Below are 21,450 nucleotides of genomic sequence, written 5' to 3' on the forward strand. Positions count from 1 at the left end.
AAAGGAAGGAAGAAGAAGGAGAAGAAGAGGAAGAAGAAGAGGAAGAAGAAGAATGAGAATAGGAAGGGCCGAATAGCATTTCAGAAGGAGAGACGCGAGAAAAAGGGGGGAGGACAGAAGAAGAGGAAGAAGAAGAGGAAGGGAAGAATTGAGAAGGAGAAGGGGCGAAGGATGTGGGGAAAGAGGCGAAGGAAGAGGAAGAAGAGAAAGAGGACGAGAAAGAAGGGAAAGAAGAAGAGGAAGAGAAAGGAAGAAAAGGTGAAAAATCTTTTGTTCTGAACGTTGAAGAACGCCAAAAACTAGAGCGATACGAGGAAGAGTGAGAAAGAGAAGAAGAATGAGATATGCGGAGGAGGAGCAGGAGGAGGCGTAGAAGGGTGTGAAGATGGGAAATGATGGCTGGAGTGGAGAGGGAGGTGGAGGAGACGAAGAGATTGCCACTGAAAACTCTGTTTGGGGAAAAAAAATGGAGTGGAGAAGAAGAAGAAGAAGAAGGAAAAAAAAAAGAGAGAGAGAGAGAGAGGAAGGGAAAAGTGGAGAAAGAAATTTATATGGAAAATAAGGGGGAAAAACAAATAAATAAATAAATAAATAATAAAGAGTAAGAAGAAATAAACAGAAAAGAAAAAAAAGATGAAAGAAAAAAATAAAAATAAAAATTTAATAAAAAATTAAAGTAAATTAATTCGATTTGATTTAGTAACACACTGCAATCTGAATGAAAGGGCAGGAAGGAGAATAAAAGAGCGCATGAGGATGCGAATGGAGCAGAAGAACAAGGAATTCATCACACGGCATATCATTGTGGGCTGATGGGGGTGGAAGAGATGGAAGGGGAAAAAAGAAGAGGAGGAGGAAGAAGAGGAAGAGGAAGAGGAGAATGAAGAAGAAGAAGAGGAGGAGGAGGAGGAAGAAGAAGATGATGATGATGATGATGTTGCTGTTGCTGTTGTTGAATGAAGTGGTTGATGATTGGAATGTTTTCGTTTCTTTTGTTGTTTTGCCTTCTTTGAATTTCCTTCTTTTGACTCAGGTGAATTGGGAGATGTCGAATGAAAAGAAGGAGGAGAAGAAGAAGAAGGCGAATGTGATGATAGAAGAACGGTGGGTGATTGCTCAGATGATATTGAAGATGAAGAGGAAGAGGAGGAGGAGGAAGATGATGATGATGTGGAAGACGATGGAGGAGGCCGTGGTGATGCTGATGTTGATGTTGATGTTGATGATGTGGAAGAAGAGGTTGAAGAAGATGTTGAAGAAGAGGTTGAAGAAGTTGTCGTTGTAGATGAAGAAGAAGAAGAAGAAGAAACAGCTGAAGCCATCGAAGAAGACGACGATGAATTGTCAGCAGCAGAAGAAATGGCAGAGGCAGAAGAGAAAGCGGAAAGCGGAAGAGAAGCAAGTATTTCCGCCAGTCCAGAGGAATGCGACGAAGAAAACTGCATCGAAGGGGAAGAAGGCGAGAGCGGGGGTTGATTGGAGGCGAAGGAGGAGGGAGGGTTGGCAGAGAAAGAAGAGCGAGAAGAAGAAGAAGAAATGGCGTTGTCTCCATTTGCCTCAGAAGAGCAGTTCTGTTTGGACGTTGTTGTTCTGGTTGTTTCACTGTCGTCGCTGTCGAAAGGGGAAAGAGAAGGAGGGAAGAGGTTGGTGGATTGGGAGAGGGGGGGAGAAGAAGGAAGAGGAAGAGAAGGCAAATGGCTTGAAGAAGAAGAAGATTTACTGTCAATGTTACAAGAAGGAGAACTAACAATAGGAGGTTGTTGTGATTGTGATTGAGATTGGAGTGGCTGAGGCTTTTTCTGTTTGAATAAAATGTCTTTCTCTTTTGATGATGTGTTCGCTTCTTTCGTCACTTCTTCTTCTGCTGCCGCTTTCGCATTTTCTGTATATGTCTGAATTTCTTTTCCTTTCTTTTCTCTTTCTTTCTCTTTCTCTTTCTCTTTCTCTTCTTCCTTTTCCTTTTCCTTTTCCTTTTCCTTTTTCTCTTCTTCTCCTTTTCCTTCTTCTTCTTCTTCTTCTGTCTTCTCTTCCTCACTCTCACTTTCGCTCTTCTCTTCCTCCCACAATGCATCTTCCAAAAGATCTTCCTCCAAAAACAGCTCCATTGCCTTCTTCACTCTCTTCATGTCGCTCCTCTCCTCCTCTTCTTCCTCTCCTCCTCCACTTCCATTCGAATTTGCTGAAGCATTCATTGAATTTGCATTTAGCGCTTTTGTTCCTTCTTCTTCATTTCCTTCTCCTTTCCTCTCTCTCTTTTTCGGATCTGCCCTTCTGATCTCCTTCCCTCTCTTCAAGTCTTCCTCGTCTTGTCTTCGCTGCTTCCTCCTCTCTGCCTCTCGAAACATGAGAGATTTTTCTCTCTCTTCTTCATCTGCGATCGCATCCATAAGCTCTTTCTCAAATTCGGGATCCTCTTGCCCTTTCAAATGGCTGCCTTTTTGCTCTTCGTATCGCACCCAGTCGTCCATGTCAACTAGAAGATCAGCTTGATCGATCCATTTTACTGACAAAAAAGTTCTGGTGGAATTGAAAAAAAAGTTAATATTTAATGTATTGCCATATTAATATGCAAGTTTTCAAAAATTGTAAATAAAGAAAATTGCAAGGTTGCAAACTGTATTGCTTCGCAAACGCATTTTCGAACAGTGGCATTTTTGTGCTGTTAACAAATGACAAAACGTTTCAATTCCAGTTAACAATAAATAATGAAAAAAATAATAACTATCATACATTTAATAGTCGAAGGAATAATCGAAATACGTCCACGTGACGAGCTTCAATATCTCTGGGAAGATATCCTGTTTCAAGAAATGCTAGAATGCAAAATGCTTTTGTCTATTTCAAGAAAAGAAGGTTATAATGAAAATATAAATAAAAGCAAAACTCGTATTTGCTGAGAAAATGCTCGAGAAAGCAAATTTAGCAAGAATTGAAATGCTCCAGTTTCAAGAAAAGGAGATATCGATAAAAGTTGATCTTTATTTAAAAATTTAAATTGTTATTCTTGTATAACATTACAGAAAAATTACAAACTATGGTGACAAATTCGTAAGAGTTTGTCCAATAACGAATTAAGTAGATCCTCGGAATATGAAAACTTGGTGCTAATTGGCGTTAATATATCAAATTTCTATTAATCATTTATATTTTTCCAGTTCAATCAAAATCAAAGCATAAATATAAAAGCATATACATTTGTGTCAATCTCCCTGAAATTGGTTGTTTTAGAACAGCAATTCCCCATTAAAACATGTTTTTATTAAAATTGATAGAAATTATTTCTTATGCCTTATCTGATCAGAATGAGAATTCATTCAGAAAAGAAACATATTATTGAAAAAGTCAAACTGTTTTTCATGAAAATGTTTGTATCTTTTTTATTTCTTCTCATAAAGTTTTAATATTTTTTACCATTGTTTCAAGAACTTTTAATCAAGAAAAAAATACTTTGGTTCGATTCAAATGATAAAAAAATCGACAATAATATGTGGAAAAATGTGAAAAGAATAAGTTTATTGCAAAGTGGCAAAAAGTTGAAAAACCTTGATATTTTTTTATATTTCCAATAATTTTGAAAAAAAGTTGGAGTGAATCAAAAATAACCTTTTGATAAATGTAAATATTGGAAAAATACAAATTAACTTGTTTCATTGCATTTTAATCTTTTATTATTGTTATTTTTTTATCAAAAAACATAATTGTTCTTGTAATAGCAGGCTAGTCCTTTTCATCCCATCTTAAGCATTTTGTGAGAAGATAAAACAGAATCGCAAGCAAATTGCAGACGGCAAGCAAAATAATAAATGTGTTGGCTGAGCCATCAATAACCCCTCCAGGCAGCCATATGTTCATTCTACGACAAAGAAAAAAGCAATGAATAAAAAAAAATCATAAAATAAATTATAAATTCGTTTAATATATGCAAAATTGAAATAAAACAAAGAAAAAAAATTAGATATTAATGCCTTGAAACAAAAATACAAATAGAAAAACATTCATTTGAATGCAAATAACAATTCACCGCATATCCAAAAGCACACCCCCAGCACGACGGGATCATCTGCGCCATCATCATCACACACGTTACAATCGACAAATCTTTTGCGAGCACGGACAGATGATTGGAATATCTTGAGAGAGACACAGAAAGAGAAGCCAAATGGTTTGTGTGCAAGTCAAGCAGAGTGGAGTGGTAGTGCGACGTTGTGTGGAGGAGGAAGAGAGAAAGATCGCCGACGGAACGGAAAAATGGAAAGAGGAACGGAGAAATAAAATGTTTTGTTTGGGCTTTTTTGGAAGAGAAGGAGTGGATTGTGCTGTCTGAAAAACGGAAAAGAGAGAGAAAGAGAGAGAGAAATTGTACGCATTAATAAAAGTGTATTAAAAAATATTGAAAAAGAATAAAGATAATTCGAAATTAAGAAAAAGATTGAAATCAAAGGGAAAAAACTGTGTTTGATGGCAATCACAAATACAGACAAACATATGAAAGCCAATTTCTATCTTATTCACTTTTATTTCAACAAAATCTACTAATTTTATTTTTTATATTTTTCTATAATTTCACCGCAATCTCTTCCTCCTTCACCAAATTCTATGACACACTTGATCTTGGGGTGATTGCTGATATAATTTCTGGAAGAGGCGCCAAACATCTTCTGATTGCATTCACTTTGCGCCTGTCTGCCTCAAATCGCAGAAGCAGCTCGTCTTGTTCACCAACTCCTTGTAGCGACTGGCTGAGCGAACGGAGGGCAGATAACTGAAATGTCAAAATAATTAGAGTTTTGAGGAATGTGATTAAAATGGGAAGATGTTTGATGATAAATTGATGAAAATTTTATTGCGAAAAAAAAGAAAAGAAAGGTTAGGCAAATTTGAATATAAAAGTGTACAGAAGGAAGACAGGAGAAAAGATTTTTTTAAATTTTCCTCCAAAAAATATGTTGACAATAATTCATACTTCAGTTTCAAATTGTTCAACAAGTGGTTTGAATTGGATAACTAATGTATTCAGTAAAGAATAAAGTACATACGCAGGAGATATCATTTTGCTTCTTCGTAAAAATAAATTGGTCGTGTTAGAAGAAGAAGCATTTTCTCTTTTTAAAGGTGGTTTTGTCTGATGATTCCTTTTGATTGGAGGAAATCGTGGAAGAGAATTATCAAAGACCTTAATATCCTAAAAAATGTGAAATTTTCCGATAAAATTATAAAAAGTTCGATTATGAATGTATTACTTTTTTCAATGTTCAAAATATCAAACATCTCTATATGTTTCATTTATATCAATCCAAGCTTGTTCGATAACTGCAGCAAATTGACGGTGAAATGTCACCAAAACTGTCTCTCCAAGTACGAATGATATTGGAATTTCATCTCCATTCTCATTTTTAGAATAGCAAATTAGAAAAAGGTATGTATCAAATAGCTCCCACTTTGCGCTTGAATCTTGATTAATAATATCATCAACTGTCAGGGGATGTAAATTGAAAATATAAGCTAATTTTTTCATCTCTTCACGAGAGGGTTCTCCTTGTAAGTCAATCCATAAAGGTTTTTCTTTTGAAGGACAAGTACATTTCATGTATGAAACAAAATCTGTAAAAGAATTAAAGTCAAGAATGTTTTCATCTGAGCATATTGAAATAAGCATTTATATCATGATTTTATTTTCTGACCCAATAAAGCAACAATAACTATTTTTTGAGATTAAATGAAACGAAATATGGTATTATCAATTGATCTTATAGTTAAGATAAAAGGTGATTAATTTTATATTTACAAACTTTGAGACAAGTTATATTTCATTTTTTGAATAGACATATGGCTCATAGACAAGAAAGAAGGCCCGAGGATGAAATCTTTTATTCTGAAAAAGTGTGCGACGATATGTATGAATATCGGTTTGTGAGAAATGGATTGCTTTATTTTTAATATAATTGGTGATTTATATTTGAAAAATTGTATTTGAATTATTTTTTGAAGTCATGTAATTTTACCGAAAGAAATTGCAGCCAAAGGTGTGTAAATATCCTTAAAAATCATTTTTTGAATTATAACTTTGTAATCAGTTCCAAAAGATCGTCTTATGAGTGAAGAAGAATGGAGATCTATTGGCATACAGCAATCTCAGGGGTTTGCACTTTTTGAAATTTTTCGAATTTAACAATTTCATCTTTCTTTAGATGGGTATGTTTTCTTTTATTATCTTGACATAAAGTATTAAATATTAAAAACGTTGTGGTTTTAATTGCTTTTTATCCGCGTATTCAAATTATTGTGAAGGGTATGGTCACTCATTTTTAATATTTTCTTATTTCATATGTGTTTATTATTTAAAGTTAACTTTGATCGTCATGCACCTGAGCCTCATATAATCCTTTTCAGAAGGCCCCTTCCAAAAGCATCGTAATTTCAACAGAATTAACATGCTTTTCATTAAATTATTAATTTCCTCTTTACACAAAAAAAGATAATCACTTCATTTTTATTTATTGTAATTCATATATATTTTTTGTTTAAAAGTTAATAAAAGGAAATAATTTTTAAAAACTTTTAATTCAATTATGCGTAATAAGAAAGTTCTGATAATGTTATCACTGAAATTCTGGTGATTTGCATTTTTCCATCAAAAACATTCCATAAAAATTGGGTGAAAAAAAACCATCACTTATAAATCTTCGTTGTTGCCCTGGAGTTTCATTAACGAACAAATACATAAAATATATAAACTCATTTCATTTTCATTCCATTAAGATCAAAAATTATAAACTAAACAGAATAGAAACTTTTCTCATTTTAACATTTTCATTTAAAGAAACTTAATAAAAATGTAATACATATAAAAATTATAAAAATGGAGATGTATAAAAATGGGAAAAATGCATATAATTCTCAGAAAGATGACATAAACAAGATGAAAATTTCGACAGCAACAGACAAAAAAAAAGTAAATGGAAAATGATGTGCATTTCATCGAGATTAAGTAAAGCAAGCCGAGATGATGTAAGTGTAAATTTTTCTCTTAAATTCAAGGTTTAAGTAAAATTCAATGACCATGAAAGTTAAAGGCAATAATAATGGTGGCAGCAAAAAAAAGAAGACGAAAATTTTGTTGGAAACGAAAATTTTTCAGAAGAAGAAAAAAAACAAGAACAAGAACAAGGCAATTGAAGGGATTAGATTCGGTCTCAAATAAATTCATTCTGTCACAATGCATAGCCAACCATGTCTTGTGTCACATCATCACTTTCCATCTGGATCTTCTTTCTCTCATCGTCCAGAAGCGGATCCCTCGCCACAATTCTTTTAAAGTTCGACTTCTTCCACTTCTTTTTGCAGCAGCCACAGAACAATTTCCCGCTGAATATGAATTCCACCACTGGTACAAGCTTCCCAATGTAGTTCAAATACACAAATGTTCCTCCTAATGCTGTTATCAGCCCCACAGCCGATGTCTTAAATGACCTCGTCGTCACTGTCATCGTCTGCGACAGCTCCACAAACACCTCCACGCCCACACTCAGCATGAAATTGATATCGCTGTTCTCTTCTTGAGAACCAGGTCTGATTGAAATCCTGTTTGCTTCGTGGCCCATCTGCACAATATGCTTCCACTTGTTCTCTTCGTACTTGCTAACCATCAGCTCAGCAACAACCTGGGTTTGTTCTCCGCCTTTGAAAACATGCGATGAATCTCCATCAAAATGGCTTTCTGCCTGTGATTTGTATGTTGCATCAAGGAAGAAGTAGCCTTTCTGTTGGGCTACTCCAGAATCAACAGAGATGAATGCGTCTATTCCATAGAATAGTGCATCTTTCTCTTTTGAATAGAACGAAAGAAGTTTCACTCGTCGATCAACTGCATCAATGCTGATATTCTCCGCAGAAAGTTGAATTGTGCAATCTGCTGTTGACGTGAATAATTTGTTTGGAGACGGAGATTGATAACATATTGGCGCGATAGCAGCTGACTCATTCGGATAAATATCTGAAAAGATACATTTAGAAGCATTATAAAAGATAGTTGATTTAACATAAATTTTGAAAGGAAGAAAAAGAATGAAATAAAATAAAATTGAATTCTGAAAACAGAAGGCAAACCCAATGGATCATAAGAAGTCTTTCCTATTCCAAGAAGTGGAGAGCATTCTCCTTGTGCTTCAATTTGCTTATCCTTCACATCCTTCACGCATTCCCCTGAATAATCTCTCAGTCGAATTAAAAATTCCATCTTTTTATTTGAAAACTTATCCAGCGTTATGTTCTGCGATTTCGGATCTACATACAATCGATTTTCAAGCGTGTTTATCAAAAAGAACAGCACAACTACCGCAGAAGCAGCGCCAACCACAAAGCAAATGCCAATAATCGAAACGCATCCGCCATAACTCGTCTTCCTCACAATCTTCACTGCCTTGTGTGTTTTCTCATCGAGGCTGTTCTTGTAGGAGTCTGAGTATTGATCCAGCATGTACAGCTTGTCTCTAGTCGGCAGGCAAAAACACACAAAAGCTACAACCAAGCCAAGCGCCAATGAAACTCCATAAAATAATATTGTGAACATTGTCTCTTTCTTCGAATTCGGATCATACGATTTTGGCTGTTCTGTGCATTTGAAAGGCTCTCTGAGTAAAGTGTTGTTGTTTGCAGCTGACCCGACAAGGCAGCTGCTGTTTGAAGCACACACATTGCAGCCATCGCTCCCGGCGTTTGGTTGATATGCTCCGCCTGTGCAAGGAATACACGCACTTATCGAAGACCCTGATCCCCATAAATAAGTGCCAGCCGGACATTTTTCGCATTCTGTTTGATTGAAATGAGATGAATATGTTCCGCTCTCGCAGAGAGTGCACTGATTTGTGTTTGTGTCGAAAAATGATCCAGGCGAGCAGCCAGAAAGATGACTTTTCAATTTGATTTTGGTTAGTTTATTTGTTGCAATGGGCAATGGTGTCATTCCTTCACTCACTGCATATCCTCCGAGGCAATACAGCGAATCGAGCATGAAAGCGCAACTGCCATGCACTAAAGGATAATCCTTTTCCTCTCTGCCTTCGTCATATTTGTGTGTTGCAAGTTTGATTTCTCCGTGTTCATCGAAAGTGAATACAGAAAGATACGATTTCTTTGCCACTCCAGATTCTTCTCCGCCAACTATAAATCCAACTTCTCCATCTCCAACAACAACTCCAGAGCTGCATATCGGATAGTATGGCCCCGACAAGCTTACCCAATCATCAAAAATGCTTGTGACTTTTAGTGGATGTACTCTGCAGCCTTCATTGGGATTTTCCCCATTATCTCCCCCGCAAATAAAAAGATGTGGAGCTGGCTGTTCACCGTCTTCCTTTTCTTCTGCCTTCTTCAAATCTTTCGACTTGTTCTGTGCATTTTTCAAATGTTGATGATTGCTTTTGTTCGAATCAATTGGTTCTTCTCTGCGAAAAATGCTTTTCACAAAAACAGTTGGTCTCTGAACCGCAATGCGCATTTTCATAACTTTGAACCATTCTGACGTTGCGAAATTGAATGTCCAGATGTCGTGAAGCAGATTCTTGTTGATATCACAACCTCCAACAATATACAAAATAGACTCATAAATTGTGGCACCAGAACGGCACATTTTCGGCGGCCTTTTCTCGCCTTTCACTTTTATCTTCCTCCAAGAATATGTCGCTTTATTATACTCCCAAAGATCATTGCTCATCGTCAGAAAATCTCCGTTGCTGCTATAAGTTGCTCCGCCAAACACAAAAATTCTTCCATTCAATGCGACAACTGCTGCTTCACCAAGCAACGGTTCTCCCTCGCTTTGAAATTCTGATTCGCCAAACTCCATCCATATCATCGTCCGAAAATCGAATTTTTTGCTTACTGGCACCATTTTGTTCAGTTCGGGGTTGTACCCACCGATGACAGCTATTTCTCCACTCAATTCAGCAAGATGATGTTTCAATACTGGAAGTGATACATAACAATCACCTGGTGACAGAACATTTACATGGTTGCTTTGACTGCTACGAAGAAAAGAGGGAGAAGCAGATGTGTTATCCAAAAATCTGTGCACACATCTACTATCCTGAGGTGTTGTCCAATCTTCTTTGTTCAGAAAACAAATTTCATTTGATATGTATGACTGGATTTTTCCACCAAATGCATAAATAGTTCCTTCTTCATCCACAGTACACGAGGCCCCCACGTATCCGATTGTCCAGCCGTCAAAGTAAAATGGAACAAGAGTTGCATTTTTAACAGCAGAGTTGAGACCAGCTTCCGTGAGGTTCAAGATTAATGCTTTGTCTAACGCTTCAGTAAATGATCCATCCTTTCCGCTCCATGCAATTTCATAACACTCTGTTTCTGAAACATAACTTGTAAAACCAGATCGATAAATTGCTCCATTAAAATACTCATCATAAACTATTTCAATTAATTGGCAATCATCAGGATTTGCCAAGTTTATTCTGTAAGCACATGGTTTTTCTTTAATATTACTTGTCAGTCCCCCAAAAATAAACAAATAGCTTTTAAATATGCACGCTCCTCCATCTCGCATCGGAGGTGGATTTTTGGTGGGATTATTTTTTCGTAAGCAACGCCACAAAAATGTCTGTTTGTCCATTTCCCATATGTCATTTAACATTCCACGAGATCCTTGTCCTCCGAAAATGTAAACATGTGACTTTGTTTCTGCTTTGTAAGAACCATATCTCTCGCATGGTATACTATCTGACTGCTGAATAACTTTCCATGAAATTCGTTCAAAATCATATGAAAGCAACTCGTTAGACAGCCCATGACTACTAAGGCCTCCCCAAACATACACATCATCTTTAACGCAAAATGATACGCACATGTATCGGTCAGGAAGAACAACAAGATTTGTTGATGGTACTATATTCCACAATTTCCGGTTCAAATCAAAAAAATATGAATCTTTCATGACAATTCCATCACGATCCCTTCCGCCTCCAATGAGCAGACCTTTTCTTTGTGGGGTATTGATGTACTGAATGAATGAACCTTCGCGTGGATAAGGAGGAGAGCCACTGCCTGGAATACTTTCAACTTCTTCCACCAAATCCAAATCTTCAGGGAAAGCAATTTGAACAAAAAGTACAACAAAAATTCTGAAAAGTGTAATAAATTTAAAACTAATTGCTGTTGTAAACTGCATAGGAATTTTTCTTTAATGTGTTAAACTTCAGTTTTTAAGTCCAGACATTTTGTTATGGGTTTTTTTTAGTAGTTTCAAAACATAATAATCCACTCTTTTTATAAAGAAGAAAAGTGTTTTTTAATTTTTTAATTTGATTGTGAAATGTTTGTAATTCCGATGCTGAAAGGAAACAAAATTTTGCAAAGAGTTTATTTTTTTTTTCTCTTCTTTGCAAAAATATAGAAAGAAAGAAAAAGAAATTTGAAAAACTGCCAACAATTTCTATTATTTGTATGTATTACATAAAAAATTTTCGATTTGGAGTTGAAAAGTTTATATTTTGTTTGTTTATTCAGATTTACAAAAACTTTGAATCTTGAAGTATTTGAAAGGCAATCTTCAATTTCAGAACAAATCTAATATTCATATCCTTCAAAAAGTGTCTTTGATATGATGGCAAATTTTTTGTGAAAATTTTAGAAAAAAAGAAAATGAACATATTTTATTTACACTTAATTATCTCAAATTGTTTCACCATAACAAAAAGATGGAAAATAATAATGTTTTAAATGCAAAATTTTGCTTTTATTTCTGTTCTTCAAAAAAAAATTCGTTAAAAAAATTTTTTTTGCAGCTTAAATCCATTCGATATTTTTTGAAATAGAGTTGAAACTTTTTTGAATTAAGAACACAGAAAATATGTTATTTCCAATTTAAAGTATTTTATTGTATTTGTCAATTTGAAAAATAAAAATACAAAAAAAATTTCCAAACTTAATATCTGGGTGATTATTTTTGAATTTATATTTTTTCTCTATCAAAATTTTCTAAATTAACAAATTGAAGCAAATACTTTGAAATCAATCAAATGTTAACAATGAAATCATAAATGAACTTTTTTATCTTTCCCTGACAACACTTTTTTGAAAGACTGTAATTTGAAAGAATGCAACACTTTTTTGAAAACTCTTTTGCAAATAACTGTGAATGAGAAAATGATACGTACCTCTAAATATTTTATGATTTCAAAAATAATCGCCCAATTTTTTTTTCATATGGATAATTTATTGTTTTTTATATGTAAGAAACAAAAGAAATAAACAGCTACGTGGAAATGTTCTTTTTTTAAAACAAAGAAAAAATGAATGATGTTTTAAGATTTTAAAGTAATTTTTCGATTTATAAAACGAAATATTGTTAAATATCCATTGGGAATTTTATTTTTCATTAATATTTTCTGTTCCAAGTTTTTTTTTTTGTTATTATTTTTCTCATTTTTCTTTTTATTATTCGAAAATTCATTGAATGAAAATATTTGACTTTTATGATATACTGATCCTTTTTGCTACCAAACTTTTTTTCGATTTTTGATCAAAATAAAAATATCAGTGGGATTCTGAAAAAATGAACAATAATCATCGATTCATACAGCTTTTGATGGTGCTTAAAAATAGAAAAAATTATTTAAACGAAAACTCATCGAAATTTTAAATTTGATCAAAACTCGAATAAAGTGTGATTGAAAAAATAATTAGCTAACTCCTAATATTTTCCTGGAATTTTTATCAGAAAATTTCAAAGCTGAACTGTTATATGGACACTGTCATTCATTTTCCTGTAAATAATATTTATATGGGGGAAAATATGAACTTTCAAGCTTTTTATGCACAAAGAACAAAAAAATTGTTTCACTCATAACTTTTCTTAACTTTGTCAGATTTCAAAATAAATCAGATTCTCATATCCTAAAACTGATATCATTGACACTACAACACAATGTTTTGTGTCATCACAAATATTTCAATAAGGAAAGAAATTTTACTTGGATTTTTTGATCAAAATATGACAATAAAAAGTGCATAATTTTTTAATGAAAAAACATGAAGTTACATATTTTCCCCCATATATGTATTTTTTTTTTTTTTTAACAATGGAATTATTATTCAATAATTTTTTGAAAAGTTTCTTTTGTTAGATTTTCAGGAGAAAATAAACATTGTGTATTTTCATCCAGTTTTCATTCCTACTCATAAAATATCATCAACTTGGATGCAAATGCTTGACAATATAAATGTGCACATTCTTTTGAATTTTGGTGAATTGGAATGAAAATTTTTTTAAAATATTCAATTTTCATTTTCATTTGAAAAAAATGTGAAATGAACTTTTCAAAAAATGTGAACATATAAAAAGTATTATTAAAAAAATAACACACACCAAAAAGGAATATTTATTTTGTGTTTGTCTCAAACATGGGAAATTGCTGCAACTCTTTTGATAATTTTCATTCCAATAATAATAAACTGCTCATTGGCAACAAAACCTTTCAATGATCCACTCTCCGAAAAAAGGAATTATTTCTAAAATAATTGTACATATTGTTCAATAACTCAAAAAAATATTTATTATGCCAAATAAATTAAAAAAATACAGTTTGCACAAAAAATTCCGGACATCGCAAAAAATATCGAACAAGATCGATATCTCAATAACCGCAAGAAGAAAAATTCTGACAAATTTCCTCAAAATATATCTCATCAATACAAACTCACATGACATACAAGACTTTCAGGACAGCTTCGCTTGAGGTCAGAGAAAATTATTATTTTCATTTCGGAGAAACTCAAAATATTATTTCTCCTGGATATCAATCATTGATTTTTTCTGAGCTCAAGCGAAGCTGTCCTGAAAGTCTTGTATGTCACGTGAGTTTGTATTGATGATATATATTTTGAGGAAATCTAACAGAATTATTCTTTTTGCAATTATTGAGATATCGATCTTGTCCTGTATTTTTTGCACAATCTGTATGAACAAATTTAATAAATAATAAAAAATATCAGAAAACAATAAAATTAAAAACACTTCAATTAATATAACAGCATATTAATAATATTAATAAAAAATCCAATAAAATAATCGTTTTAACAAAAAAGAATTCAAGAAAGAATGATGTTATTAATACTTGATTTTAAAAAAAATTAATAATTTCGGAATGTTTCGGAATAGAAAAATTCATTGGTAACTTTCATTTTGTTCATTGTTACATATGACATAAGCCTGGGTGACTTAAGACTTTTGTCTTAAGGTAATCTACTTTTGACTGACTTTAAAAATGCTTGAAGTCAAAAAGCATTTATATCTCATCAAAATTATTCAAAAGTTTAACAGTTTATCGTTCACACTAGGCCTGGTTGACGGATTGAAAAATAGACGGTTACGTCAGTCAACAGAATTTTTTCACGTCAATTGATTTTTTTTGTCTCTCTTGTTTTTTGAAACAATAAACATATATTTTTTAGAATAAAATTGTATGGCTATTTTCAATAATGATTAGTAATGAATTTCATTTTTCCTTTAAAAAAAAAAACACTAAACCATAATTCATATATCGCTCAATATGAGAAAAATAATTTCGCAATTTCACGCTTGCAGTATATGAACGCTAATTGGTTTGCATATTATTGTATTTGCCTATTATCTGTAAATGTTTTTCTTTTTGTGAATCAGTGGAAATTTTAGAAAATAAACAAATAGTGGAATATCTTATTATCCTTGATGAATATCCAGTTTGCTTAACGGATTCATAAAGAAAGTCCACAAGAAGAAGAGACGTAAAAGTGAAAATAGAGAGTCAGATGATGAAACACTTGAAAAAGGAAGAAATTAGAAATTGGATTGAAGAAAACAGTTGCCAATGGGATAAGTTATAGATATTGACTTAAAAATAGGTTCTGAAGGTTTGCTATCGTTGTTTTTTTGAAGTGATTATTCTTTTTTATTCAGGCTATTGAAAGAATGAGTGATTATATGGCTTTGAATAAGGAAAGCAGGGAAGAAAAATGAAAAGAAGGTTGTTGAAATATAAGATTAATCGAAGATGCCTGGCGTTGGGCTTTGATGATGAATAATTTTTGAGGAAAAAAGATTTTTTGTGAAAGAGGGGAAGCGAAAAAAGAAGAGATTAAATGAAAAAGGGATTCACATATGTTTCCTATTTTTTGTTGGTGAGGGGGGATAATTGAGCTGACAGTGAAAAAGATTCAGAGGTTTCTCCTCACCAGAAGACAAAATCCTGAAGAGGAGAATTACAACGAATTTCTCCGTTGGTGAAAATTGAAATTTATGTTCTCAACTTTCAACCTTCAATCAACTCATTCATTCAACACCTTCAAAATCTTCATCAAATTATCACAACATTTCACACGCTTCTTCTTCTTCTTCTTCTTCTTCTTCATTCACATCATCTGAATGAATTTCTTCATATTTGATATCTGCATCAGAGATCATGAATGAAATGAAGAAGAAACGGAGAAATTATTCATCCAAAGGAAGTTTTCATAAATTTTAATTAGAATAAGAAGAATGAAAGACGAGGCGAAAGAGAAAGAGAAAGAGAATGAAGAGCGTGTTTTGAGAGGAGAACTGGAAAGGAAATGGAATCGAGAAGATGGAAGAGGGTTTTTTGAATGAAAGGAAGAAGATGATAATGAATACGAAGATGAAGAAGAACATGAAGCTGGTTGAGAGCCAGCCACCAACTGCGAAAGGTACTAAACAGAGCAAAAAGAAGAGCAACGCTGCCAGGGAAACTCAAACGAGATAAAAGGAGCGAAGTCCATTCCACATGACTCAGAAAACCGCTTTGTATCTCATTCAACTACCTTCTGTCTTTGGCAGCTTGTTGTTTCAACATGGAACAATGAATGACTTTTTCATTTATTTGAGTGTGTGTATGCTTCGTTGTAACATGTGCAATCTTCACTATCCTTTTCATTGGCAAATGAATGTTCTACCTCTTCTTCTCCTTCTCTTTCTCATTCTCTTTCTGCATCGTCCATCCCAGCTTCCACTTCTCCGCTTCAATTTCTTTATTATTCATTCTCTCTCTCAGCTGAATGTGCTTAAACGGATTAAAACCACAACAGAAGACAAGTGCACAAAGGTTAAAAAGCAACAGGAAAGTGACAAACTGAAGAATTGTGTGTGGAGAAAATAACAAATACGAAGAAGAATACGAAGAGGAATATGAAAAAGAAGGAGAAGAAGAGGTGGGGGAGCTGGCTGTTTGTGGGAAAGCATCAGGAAAGAGATGGGAATGAGCACAAGGCGAGCTAACAACCGACGAATAAGATGAAGAAGCCAATGGAAATATGGAATTATAATTGGAGAGAGAAGGCGACAGATCTGAGACAGCAGAAGAAGAGAAAGAAAAAGATACGCAAAAGGGAGGAGAGGAAGAGGAAAGCGAATAAGAGCCATTGGAATTCCTGTTTTGAGCAATCTCGTTATTCGGGGTTGAAGTATTAAAGAAGAGAGAAAAGCCACAACTGGACATATCATGTGCTGCATTTGGAGAGTGAAGCGTGGTCGATACAAAAGGCAGCTGAGACGCGCTGCTTTGGAATTCGACTGATGAATTGAGAAGAAACGAAGAAAAGGAAAAAGATGAAGAAGGATATGAAAATGATAGCGATGACGATTTTCACTTGAGTCATTCTGTTGTTTCATTTCTTCTTTTTCTTCAACACCTTCTTCTTCATCGGTTGTTGTGCTTTCATCCATTCCAATATGAATGATGTCTGACGTGATGAGTGCTGCCATCAAAAGCGACAGGTCGTCTTTGCTGAGAGAGAAGCAGTCGTCGATGGTGAACAGCACGGAATCTCTCAGATGGTCGTCAGAAAAGAAATGGATGACAGGCTGTGGGATGAGGGGAAGAATAGCAACGATCGGTGGAATGGGTGTGGGAAAGGACAACAGCTCCGTTGGGGAAGAAGAAAGTTAAAAAGAAGAAGATAGTGAAGAAGGAAAAGATGCTGTTATAGAATAGGAAATATCAGTGAAGAGTTAAAATAAAATTGAAAAATCAACAAACAATAACGGAATTCAGAAAGTGAAAAGATATTCACAAAGATGTGTGGAAGACAGAATGCATGATATAGAAGATATGTTGTAAGCTATAAAAGCACTTCGAACATATTCATTGAAAAGAAGTGAGATTTAATTGAAAAGAGCAACAAACGCAACACATATTCTCCTTCTCGTTTACTTCCATCACGAATATTGCTTTCAGTTTCCTCATTCAGATGTTCTTCTTTTTATTTGCTCATTGATATTAACGCTTTACAAGAACTATCTTAAAATATGCAGTATATTCATGAAAATATTGATTGATATTTTTGTGAAAATCAAAAAAGAAAACAGTTGATTTGTTATTTATTTCAAAATAATTGATTGTATTGTGAAATGAAAAAACCTTTGTCAAAAGACAAAATAGTTAAAAGAGCATTCAGTGCTTCAAAGATAGAGAATGCCTTCTGTCACCAGACATCCTTTTTGTTCTTGAAAAGACACATTCGCAGCTTGCTTCGCTGCATTGAGATGAAACAAATGAAAAAAAGATGTTTGAGAGAATTGTTAGAAGAAGTTCTTTCTTTGTGATCTCTGCGTAGAACTTTTGTGTGTCGCCTTCGAATATGAAGCTTGGTGCTTCATTCAAAAAATCCAGAAACAATTTGAAACATAAATCCCTGATCTCTTTTGATTGATTTGATTACACTGTCACAACGTATATTTCAAAACTTTGTCTAATTCGTATATCCCAGTAAAATCATATGGAACATACCACTTGATAACAAACTTCTTTCTCTTTTTCTGGTTCCAGACGGGAAATCAAACTAATCTTCTGGTTTGAAAACAGCACCTCCACATCATTTGTGCTATATTCTATTTCATCTGTTCTATCTTCCATTGAATCTTCAAGTGAGTCATGAGTATTATCTTCGAAAACAAGTATTTGAGAAGATGTCAAGCATGTTGAAGAAAAACTTTCAGAAGAAGAAGAGCAGGAGGAAGCAGCTGAATGAATTGAAGAAGACTCATTCATGGTTTCATCTTTTTTCTTTTCACTTTATTTTGTTAATCCGGTCATTTGAAGATACACTTTAAAGTGTGTTTTAGCTATTCAAAGTGAATAAATCAATCAAAAAGCGATGCATTTAATATGTTCATCCATAAAGGCATTCTGAAATTTACTCAAATGATTTCAACATTCAATTATGTTGGGTGTTGACACAAAAATTTGACAAAGTCAAAAAAAGATCGACCAGTCTGTGACTTTGGCAATTTCCAAAAAATTGATCCGGTCAAAACCCATTAACGTGTTCTTTATTTCTTAAAAAAAGTGTCGATTATTTTTTGTTCGATTAAAATTTTTCATTTTCCTTTAATTCAATTTAGTGTGTGAACTAAGCCTGGGTGACTTAAGACTTTTGTCTTAAGGCAATCTACTTTTGACTGACTTTAAAAATGCTTGAAGTCAAAAAGCATTTATATCTCATCAAAATTATTCAAAAGTTTAACAGTTTATCGTTCACACACTAAATTGAATTAAAGGAAAATGAAAAATTTTAATCGAACAAAAAATAATCGACACTTTTTTTAAGAAATAAAGAACACGTTAATGGGTTTTGACCGGATCAATTTTTTGGAAATTGCCAAAGTCACAGACTGGTCGATCTTTTTTTGACTTTGTCAAATTTTTGTGTCAACACCCAACATAATTGAATGTTGAAATCATTTGAGTAAATTTCAGAATGCCTTTATGGATGAACATATTAAATGCATCGCTTTTTGATTGATTTATTCACTTTGAATAGCTAAAACACACTTTAAAGTGTATCTTCAAATGACCGGATTAACAAAATAAAGTGAAAAGAAAAAAGATGAAACCATGAATGAGTCTTCTTCAATTCATTCAGCTGCTTCCTCCTGCTCTTCTTCTTCTGAAAGTTTTTCTTCAACATGCTTGACATCTTCTCAAATACTTGTTTTCGAAGATAATACTCATGACTCACTTGAAGATTCAATGGAAGATAGAACAGATGAAATAGAATATAGCACAAATGATGTGGAGGTGCTGTTTTCAAACCAGAAGATTAGTTTGATTTCCGTCTGGAACCAGAAAAAGAGAAAGAAGTTTGTTATCAAGTGGTATGTTCCATATGATTTTACTGGGATATACGAATTAGACAAAGTTTTGAAATATACGTTGTGACAGTGTAATCAAATCAATCAAAAGAGATCAGGGATTTATGTTTCAAATTGTTTCTGGATTTTTGAATGAAGCACCAAGCTTCATATTCGAAGGCGACACACAAAAGTTCTACGCAGAGATCACAAAGAAAGAACTTCTTCTAACAATTCTCTCAAACATCTTTTTTCATTTGTTTCATCTCAATGCAGCGAAGCAAGCTGCGAATGTGTCTTTCAAGAACAAAAAGGATGTCTGGTGACAGAAGGCATTCTCTATCTTTGAAGCACTGAATGCTCTTTTAACTATTTTGTCTTTTGACAAAGGTTTTTCATTTCACAATACAATCAATTATTTTGAAATAAATAACAAATCAACTGTTTTCTTTTTTGATTTTCACAAAAATATCAATCAATATTTTCATGAATATACTGCATATTTTAAGATAGTTCTTGTAAAGCGTTAATATCAATGAGCAAATAAAAAGAAGAACATCTGAATGAGGAAACTGAAAGCAATATTCGTGATGGAAGTAAACGAGAAGGAGAATATGTGTTGCGTTTGTTGCTCTTTTCAATTAAATCTCACTTCTTTTCAATGAATATGTTCGAAGTGCTTTTATAGCTTACAACATATCTTCTATATCATGCATTCTGTCTTCCACACATCTTTGTGAATATCTTTTCACTTTCTGAATTCCGTTATTGTTTGTTGATTTTTCAATTTTATTTTAACTCTTCACTGATATTTCCTATTCTATAACAGCATCTTTTCCTTCTTCACTATCTTCTTCTTTTTAACTTTCTTCTTCCCCAACGGAGCTGTTGTCCTTTCCCACACCCATTCCACCGATCGTTGCTATTCTTCCCCTCATCCCACAGCCTGTCATCCATTTCTTTTCTGACGACCATCTGAGAGATTCCGTGCTGTTCACCATCGACGACTGCTTCTCTCTCAGCAAAGACGACCTGTCGCTTTTGATGGCAGCACTCATCACGTCAGACATCATTCATATTGGAATGGATGAAAGCACAACAACCGATGAAGAAGAAGGTGTTGAAGAAAAAGAAGAAATGAAACAACAGAATGACTCAAGTGAAAATCGTCATCGCTATCATTTTCATATCCTTCTTCATCTTTTTCCTTTTCTTCGTTTCTTCTCAATTCATCAGTCGAATTCCAAAGCAGCGCGTCTCAGCTGCCTTTTGTATCGACCACGCTTCACTCTCCAAATGCAGCACATGATATGTCCAGTTGTGGCTTTTCTCTCTTCTTTAATACTTCAACCCCGAATAACGAGATTGCTCAAAACAGGAATTCCAATGGCTCTTATTCGCTTTCCTCTTCCTCTCCTCCCTTTGCGTATCTTTTTCTTTCTCTTCTTCTGCTGTCTCAGATCTGTCGCCTTCTCTCCAATTATAATTCCATATTTCCATTGGCTTCTTCATCTTATTCGTCGGTTGTTAGCTCGCCTTGTGCTCATTCCCATCTCTTTCCTGATGCTTTCCCACAAACAGCCAGCTCCCCCACCTCTTCTTCTCCTTCTTTTTCATATTCCTCTTCGTATTCTTCTTCGTATTTGTTATTTTCTCCACACACAATTCTTCAGTTTGTCACTTTCCTGTTGCTTTTTAACCTTTGTGCACTTGTCTTCTGTTGTGGTTTTAATCCGTTTAAGCACATTCAGCTGAGAGAGAGAATGAATAATAAAGAAATTGAAGCGGAGAAGTGGAAGCTGGGATGGACGATGCAGAAAGAGAATGAGAAAGAGAAGGAGAAGAAGAGGTAGAACATTCATTTGCCAATGAAAAGGATAGTGAAGATTGCACATGTTACAACGAAGCATACACACACTCAAATAAATGAAAAAGTCATTCATTGTTCCATGTTGAAACAACAAGCTGCCAAAGACAGAAGGTAGTTGAATGAGATACAAAGCGGTTTTCTGAGTCATGTGGAATGGACTTCGCTCCTTTTATCTCGTTTGAGTTTCCCTGGCAGCGTTGCTCTTCTTTTTGCTCTGTTTAGTACCTTTCGCAGTTGGTGGCTGGCTCTCAACCAGCTTCATGTTCTTCTTCATCTTCGTATTCATTATCATCTTCTTCCTTTCATTCAAAAAACCCTCTTCCATCTTCTCGATTCCATTTCCTTTCCAGTTCTCCTCTCAAAACACGCTCTTCATTCTCTTTCTCTTTCTCTTTCGCCTCGTCTTTCATTCTTCTTATTCTAATTAAAATTTATGAAAACTTCC

General features: G+C 34.0%; 5 protein-coding genes across 5 annotated transcripts in view; 1 reads left to right on the forward strand and 4 right to left on the reverse strand.

Moving 5' to 3' along the window:
- The window catches only part of MONOS_11126 (uncharacterized protein), a 20,998-nt gene extending 17,727 nt beyond the window's left edge, over positions 1–3,271 (reverse strand). The window contains exons 1-7 of the mRNA XM_067863632.1: positions 3,194–3,271; positions 3,034–3,130; positions 2,885–2,976; positions 2,731–2,835; positions 2,616–2,659; positions 709–2,517; positions 1–449 (exon numbers count right to left, since the gene is read on the reverse strand). The exon at positions 1–449 is cut by the window's left edge and continues 9,192 nt beyond it. Coding sequence (XP_067718784.1) covers positions 1–449; positions 709–2,517; positions 2,616–2,659; positions 2,731–2,835; positions 2,885–2,976; positions 3,034–3,130; positions 3,194–3,244 — 2,647 coding nt within the window. The 5' untranslated portion in view covers positions 3,245–3,271. The remainder of the gene's footprint in view (positions 450–708; positions 2,518–2,615; positions 2,660–2,730; positions 2,836–2,884; positions 2,977–3,033; positions 3,131–3,193) is intronic.
- Positions 3,272–3,533: 262 nt separating this feature from the next.
- On the reverse strand, positions 3,534–5,720 carry MONOS_11127 (putative magnesium transporter). Its single transcript, XM_067863633.1, has 5 exons — positions 5,267–5,720; positions 4,964–5,182; positions 4,606–4,762; positions 4,041–4,320; positions 3,534–3,853 (listed from the first exon to the last, which is right to left on the reverse strand). Exons 1-5 carry the CDS (start codon positions 5,654–5,656, stop codon positions 3,718–3,720), a joined length of 1,182 nt encoding a protein of 393 aa, XP_067718785.1. The 5' UTR covers positions 5,657–5,720; the 3' UTR covers positions 3,534–3,717.
- A 13-nt stretch (positions 5,721–5,733) lies between these two features.
- On the forward strand, positions 5,734–6,545 carry MONOS_11128 (putative cyclin-dependent kinase regulatory subunit CKS1). Its single transcript, XM_067863634.1, has 6 exons — positions 5,734–5,765; positions 5,823–5,906; positions 5,989–6,023; positions 6,075–6,138; positions 6,189–6,192; positions 6,345–6,545. The coding sequence occupies exons 2-6, from the start codon at positions 5,827–5,829 to the stop codon at positions 6,378–6,380; spliced, it is 219 nt and encodes a 72-aa protein (XP_067718786.1). The 5' UTR covers positions 5,734–5,765; positions 5,823–5,826; the 3' UTR covers positions 6,381–6,545.
- A 666-nt stretch (positions 6,546–7,211) lies between these two features.
- MONOS_11129 (uncharacterized protein) lies at positions 7,212–11,218 on the reverse strand (the record flags this gene model as incomplete). Its single annotated transcript, XM_067863635.1, has 3 exons — positions 11,178–11,218; positions 8,107–11,135; positions 7,212–7,993 (listed from the first exon to the last, which is right to left on the reverse strand). The coding sequence occupies exons 1-3, from the start codon at positions 11,180–11,182 to the stop codon at positions 7,212–7,214; spliced, it is 3,816 nt and encodes a 1,271-aa protein (XP_067718787.1). The 5' UTR covers positions 11,183–11,218.
- An 8,777-nt stretch (positions 11,219–19,995) lies between these two features.
- Positions 19,996–20,205, reverse strand: MONOS_14287 (uncharacterized protein; the record flags this gene model as incomplete). The annotated part of the gene is made up of 1 exon (XM_067867075.1): positions 19,996–20,205. One exon carries the CDS (start codon positions 20,203–20,205, stop codon positions 19,996–19,998), a length of 210 nt encoding a protein of 69 aa, XP_067718788.1.
- Between the last annotated feature and the right edge of the window lie 1,245 nt (positions 20,206–21,450).

Source organism: Monocercomonoides exilis (genome assembly GCF_001643675.1).
Source record: "Monocercomonoides exilis strain PA203 chromosome Unknown scaffold72-133335, whole genome shotgun sequence".
Lineage (NCBI taxonomy): Eukaryota > Preaxostyla > Oxymonadida > Polymastigidae > Monocercomonoides > Monocercomonoides exilis.